This window comes from Oncorhynchus clarkii, chromosome 9 (assembly GCF_045791955.1).
Source record: "Oncorhynchus clarkii lewisi isolate Uvic-CL-2024 chromosome 9, UVic_Ocla_1.0, whole genome shotgun sequence".
Classification (NCBI taxonomy): Eukaryota; Metazoa; Chordata; class Actinopteri; order Salmoniformes; family Salmonidae; genus Oncorhynchus; species Oncorhynchus clarkii.
In genome coordinates, this window is record NC_092155.1 from 41,998,721 (window position 1) to 42,005,063 (window position 6,343).

A 6,343-nucleotide genomic window follows, 5' to 3' on the forward strand; every position below is an offset into this window, starting at 1 on the left:
CACCTTCATTATCACACTGTATAACTGGACAGATGGTTCCTAACGTCTGACTATAAAGTATCTGAGATCTTTGAGGGGATTATGTGGATTGAGGATATTATTCTACATAGTGTTGTACACCCAGACAACAAGTAAATGTAGTGAATATACCGGAGGGTGTGAATTTAGGGAATGCATTTCAAAGTGTCTAGTCACAGACAGCGCAGATTCTAATTGTAGCATTCTGTTTTCTAGGTGAAATTGAAAACCAGCGGTGTAACCCTTCATGGTTTGACTAAATGGGTGCCTCGACCTGGACCAATGGACCGCAAGGTGAGTCTTAAATAGAGACTAGTGTGGGCAAAATCATGCTACAAGTTCCCCACCATCCAGTAAAGTCTGATAGCTACATACTCATAGGTGTCTGAGTAATGGAGCAAATGGAGCAGCTGCATCCCCACTTTCAAAATAGGGGTGCAAACTAATGTTTTTGCACCCCTTTTTTACCAGTTAAAGTATAATGATCCATTGGGTAATTTGTCATTTTCAAGGATTAATAATAATTTGAGCTAGTCCGTGTTAAAATCGATATGGCCATTTTATATATTATATACTGAAGCAAAATATAAACGCAACATCTAAAGTGTTGGTCCCATTTTTCATGTGCTGAAATGAAAGATCTCAGAAATGTTTCATATGCACAAAACGTTTTTTGTGCATCCCTGTTAGTGAGAATTTCTGCTTTGTCTAGATAATCTATCTGCCTGACAGGTGTGGCATATCAAGAAGCTGATTAAACAGCGTGATCATTACACAGGTGCACATTGTGCTGGGGACAATAAAAGGCTACTCTAAAATGTGCAGCTTTGTCACACAACACAATGCCACAGATGTCTCAAGTTTTGAGAGAGTGTACAATTGGCATGCTGTCTACAGGAATGTCCAAAAAAGCTGTTGCCAGATAATTTAATGTTAATTTCTCTACCATAAGCCGCCTCTAGCGTCTTTTTAGAGAATTTGGCAGGTCATCCAACCGACCTCACACCCGCAGACCACTTGTAACCACGCCAGCTCAGGACCTCCACATCCAGCATCTTCACCTGTAGGATCGTCTGAGGAGGGTGCCGAGGAGTATTTCTGTCTGTAATAAAGCCCTTTTGTGCGAAAAAAAAACCAAATTCTGATTGGCTGGGCCTGACTCCCCAGTGGGTGCGCCCCTGTGAAATCCATAGGTTAGGGCCTATTGAATTTATTTCAGTTGACTGATTTTCCTCTATGAACTGTAACTCAGTAGAAATCTTTGAAATTGTTGCATGTTGCATTTTATATTTTTGTTCAGTACATATAATAATTAACAGATTGCATTTTGCAGCCCCTCCCCCCCTCGCCAAGGTTTTGCCCACTCGAAAGTGTTGCTTCGCGGCCTCCCGGGTGGCGCAGTGGTTAAGGGCGCTGTACTGCAGCGCCAGCTGTGCCATCAGAGTCCTGGGTTCGCCCCCAGGCTCTGTCGTAACCGGCCGCGACCGGGAGGTCCGTGGGGCGACGCACAATTGGCCTAGCGTCGCCCGGGTTAGGGAGGGCTTGGTCGGTAGGGGTGTCCTTGTCTCATCGCGCACCAGCGACTCCTGTGGCGGGCTGGGCGCAGTGTACGCTAGCCAAGGTGGCCAGGTGCACGGTGTTTCCTCCGGCGCATTGGTGCGGCTGGCTTCCGGGTTGGACGTGTGCTGTGTTAAAGAAGCAGCGGCTTGGTTGGTTGTGTATCGGAGGACGCATGACTTTCAACCTTCGTCTCTCCCGAGCCCGTACGGGAGTTGTAGCGATGAGACAAGATAGTAGCTACTACAACAATTGGATACTACGAAATTGGGGCGCTCCCGCGCGCCACTGTTTTGGTTCAGTGCAGTTAGAAAGCACTGTTTTACCACTTGTTTTTCAAATGAAAAGGCACTTGCAAAATGTTTTTTTTAAAATCTATTTTGTTGTGCTGTTTTTACATTTGTATTTTGTTTTATGGTGTTACATATAATTTGAGCTACGGACACCACAAGCATATTTTGTCATTTCACTTTGCCTGGAAGAACCATGATGGTGAACACGGGCATGTCTGATTAGGCGTCGCTGTTTCGCAGCCTCTGGGGAAAATCCCTATTGCTCGCATCCTCGCCTCCTCAAAACCCATTGGCGAAGATGATAATAATAATAATAATAATGTTAATAAAACTTTTCAAAAAAAATAAAATAATAAAATTGGCGAAGATGATCAGAGGGACCTCTGGCTTTCTCATCCAATGTGTTTTGAGAAGGAGGCGAGGAGAGAGGACGCGAGGAGTATGCAATTGAGATTCTCCCACTGGTTACACCTTTGCGGAAACTGCACGCGAGCTGCCAATGTAGTAGCTTGTAAGTAAATACGGAGATATAATCAGTAGGCCTAATGCTACATGATTAAATATGTGAAAATGTTTAAGGCCATGCACCACAGGCTGAAATGACATTTTTGCATCTATCTATCAGTTTTGAGATTTGTTGGTATTTTGGTTGATTTAATATTATTATTTTCAAAAAGTAACCAAAAAATGTCAAACTTGATGATAATTTATGTTTTCTTCAGTTTATCATACTACCGTCATCAACATTTTAATACATTTTTACTTTAAAATGGACTCATCAATAATTTCAAAGCTCTCTACATTGAATTACACATTTCAAAGCCCATTTCACAGAGAATGTTACAAACTGGACTACATTTAGTAAATTACTTTGAAGAGATGGTGATTGGGTCTAAATGGGCTTTGGTCTTTTGGTAGTCTTAATTCAGTTTAAACCCTACTTGTCTTTAACTGGTATTTCCCAAAAGTCAGACTCTTCCCACATGCCAACTCCTTTTTCTCAGCTTCATCTGCATTCACCAAACGTCATGGCACGTACCTCCCCTCTATCACCAACCCCCGGGGTAGACCTCCTTGGATACCACAATGTGAACATAATTTATGACCAAATTTAAATGCAAAACTCCAGTTTGCATTTTCAAGTTGACAGTTCTTGTTCAATGCCCAAGGGGCGTAGGCATGGGTGGACACAAGATGGCCCCCACCCCTGTGTCAGACACGTCTGTCTGGACCAGGAGGGGTTTGGAGAAGTGCGGGTTGACGAGTACCAGGTGCGAACATAACGCTTCCTTTAGGGTCTGGAACGCCGCCTCTGTGTCCTCCGTTCATCGCACCATCTGGGGTAGTCGATTGTTAACAAGAAATGTGTGGAGTGGTTGAAAAAGGAGTTTTAATGACTCCAACCTAAGTGTATGTAAACTTCTGACTTCAACTGTATATATTTAGATTTTTGTAACACTTTTTTTGGTTACTACATGATTCCATATGTGTTATTTCATAGTTTTGATGTCTTCACTATTATTCTACAATGTAGACAATAGTAAAAATAAAGAAAAACCCTTAAATTTGTAGGTGTGTCCAAACTTTGGACTGGTACTATATATATATTTTTCTATTGTAAATTATTTTCTATTTTTTTCTCCCCCACTTTCAGACAAAGTCAGGCGCCCATGTACATACTGTATTATCACACCCACCAATTAAAACCACTTGAAAGCAATGTTTCTCAGGACAACTCTCAGCTCTGTGAGAAACACCCAATACAACTGGGAACTCAATCGTTTTTTATGTATTGGTGACACACACATATTTAGCAGACGTTATAGTGAAATGCTTGTGTTCCTACTGTAGCTCCAACAGTGCAGTAGTATCTAACAATTCACAACAATACACACACATCTACATGTAAAATAATGGAATTAAGAAATATGTAAATATTTGGACGAGCAATGTCGGAGTGTCATTGACTAAAATACAGTAGAATACAGTATTTACATATGAAAGGAGTAAAGCAGTATGTGAACATTATTAAAGTGACCATTGACTAAAATACAGTAGAATACAGTATTTACATATGAAAGGAGTAAAGCAGTATGTGAACATTATTAAAGTGACCATTGACTAAAATACAGTAGAATACAGTATTTACATATGAAAGGAGTAAAGCAGTATGTGAACATTATTAAAGTGACCATTGACTAAAATACAGTAGAATACAGTATTTACATATGAAAGGAGTAAAGCAGTATGTGAACATTATTAAAGTGACCATTGACTAAAATACAGTAGAATACAGTATTTACATATGAAAGGAGTAAAGCAGTATCTGAACATTATTAAAGTGACCATTGACTAAAATACAGTAGAATACAGTATTTACATATGAAAGGAGTAAAGCAGTATGTGAACATTATTAAAGTGACCATTGACTAAAATACAGTAGAATACAGTATTTACATATGAAAGGAGTAAAGCAGTATGTGAACATTATTAAAGTGACCATTGATTCGACCAGTGAACGAGATTCGACTGGGGAAAAACTCTGGCATCTTTCTAGAGCTCCAACTTTACGACCTAAATTTCACTGACCTCATGATTTGACCTCGTTTTTTTTTTTCAGAGTTCCCAGTTGTCATGAAAGCACCATGACCATCAGATGCAGGTACCATCAGTCCAGTAAAATAAAAAATCTAATTATTTGCAAATTATTTCAATTTATGCTCAGCTGTGCCTCGCAAGTGCTACAGCAAATGATCTATTTTGTTATCAAAGCTTGAATTTGAAATATAATATGGTCTGATTAACAATATTGGCAGGCCAATCATAGAGCCAATATGCTGTGATAATGTATTAAGCCTACTGCCCAAACCTCATTCCTACATGACAGTTTTTATTAGGTTAATGTTCTTTTTTTGAAGTCAAGTTGCTAAAACAAATCTGAGCGGTAGACGTCTGCTTGCTTTTTGACAGCGAAAGAGATATTGACCCCGAAAAAGTTGGTGACCACTGTTTCCTTCCAGGTGCCGTACTCCCTGATCGACCAGCGGCCCGCTGCTAAGGTGGAGGCTGTCTGCCTGTCTCACGACATCCAGCTACTGACCTACGGAACTCTGGGTGAGGATAGGTCAGAGGTCATGGGGGATTAGGTCATCACAGCGTCTCCTACTGGAGCTACTTGGCTGCTCTAGATCGTCATAGTTGAGCCACTGCACTGAGAGAGTCAGTGGTGAAGGGTTGGGTTAGGTCCCAGTTAGCCTGGTCCAGGTCTGTATGGGTTTTTAGCCAACCCTTCTGATCTACAGACCAGGCTAGGTCACAGTTACTGTTGCAACCTCATTGACCGGTTATTGTCAGTTTCTTAGTGTTAGCGATTAGAGAAATACTTTCCATATTGACTCTCTTGCCATGTGGGGTGTAGTGATATAAAATGGTGGAGTTCTAAGATGGAGTCCAGACTGATGAAGCTGTTTCTCTGCCGCCCTGTTCACCCTATTCTATGTATTTCCCGCTGTTCCTTTTTCCTGATCTTTACCATTTCTCTCTTTCTGTATCCACCCCCTCCCCTTCCATCTTTTTAAACCTCCATCTCTCTGTCCTCCCTCTATCTCTCAGCCGGTGGTCTACTCTCAGAGCGCTATCTAGGGAAGGCAGAGCCTACAAGCAGGGCAGAGCTCAACACCGCCTCCCTCAGTAAGTACAAGAACGTGATTGACAGCTGTGGAGGATGGGGGCTGTTCCAGGAGCTGCTGGTTGCCTTGGAGACGGTCACCAGGGGCCACGGCTGCTCCATCGCCAACGTGGCTACCCACTACGTCCTGGACCGGCCTGCTGTGGGTGGAGTCATCGTGGGCTGTCATCTCGGTGTTGCCGGGACAGAACACATGTTTTAGAATTTATTGAAAATGAAATACTAATATCTAATTTACATAAGTATTCACACCCCTGAGTCAATAAATGTTATATTTTTTTTACCTTTACTAAACGAGGCAAGTCGGTTAAGAACAATTTCTTACTTACAATGACGGCCTACCCTGGCCAAATCTTTGGCAGCGATTCCAGCTGTGAGTCTTCTGGGTAAGTCTCTAAGACATTTGCACACCTGGATTGTACAATATTTGCACAGTATTCTTTGTAAAATTTGTCAAGCTCCGTCAAGTTGGTTGTTGATCAATCCAAGACAGCCATTTATGTCTTGCCATAGATTTCCAAGGCCATTTTAAGTCAAAATTGTACCTAGGCCTCTCAGGAAAATTCAATGTAATCTTGTTAAGTGTATATTTGGCCTTGTGTTTTAGGCTATTGTCCTGCTGAAAGTATATATATATTTTTTTTTAGGATAAAAAGAAACGGAATAAAACTCCCTAGTCTTTGTTGATGACAGGCATACCCATAACATGATGCAGCCAGCATGTGTGAAAATATGAAGAGTGGTACTCAGTGATTTGCCTCAAACATACAACACTTTGTATTCAGGA

General features: G+C 41.4%; 1 protein-coding gene across 1 annotated transcript; it reads left to right on the forward strand.

The window, feature by feature from the left end:
* Positions 1-3,047: 3,047 nt before the first annotated feature.
* LOC139417552 (uncharacterized) lies at positions 3,048-5,758 on the forward strand. Its single transcript, XM_071166793.1, has 3 exons — positions 3,048-3,132; positions 4,839-4,982; positions 5,481-5,758. Exons 1-3 carry the CDS (start codon positions 3,048-3,050, stop codon positions 5,756-5,758), a joined length of 507 nt encoding a protein of 168 aa, XP_071022894.1.
* The last annotated feature ends 585 nt before the right edge of the window (positions 5,759-6,343 follow it).

What these genes read in the sequence shown, in the direction of transcription:
- LOC139417552 (XM_071166793.1), top strand. Translation starts at nt 3,048, where the DNA reads ATGGGTGGACACAAGATGGCCCCCACCCCTGTGTCAGACACGTCTGTC. An exon ending in GGAGAAGTGCGGGTTGACGA is followed by an intron (nt 3,133 to 4,838) that starts GTACCAGGTGCG and finishes GCTTTTTGACAG; the next exon opens with CGAAAGAGATATTGACCCCG. An exon ending in ACTGACCTACGGAACTCTGG is followed by an intron (nt 4,983 to 5,480) that starts GTGAGGATAGGT and finishes TCTATCTCTCAG; the next exon opens with CCGGTGGTCTACTCTCAGAG.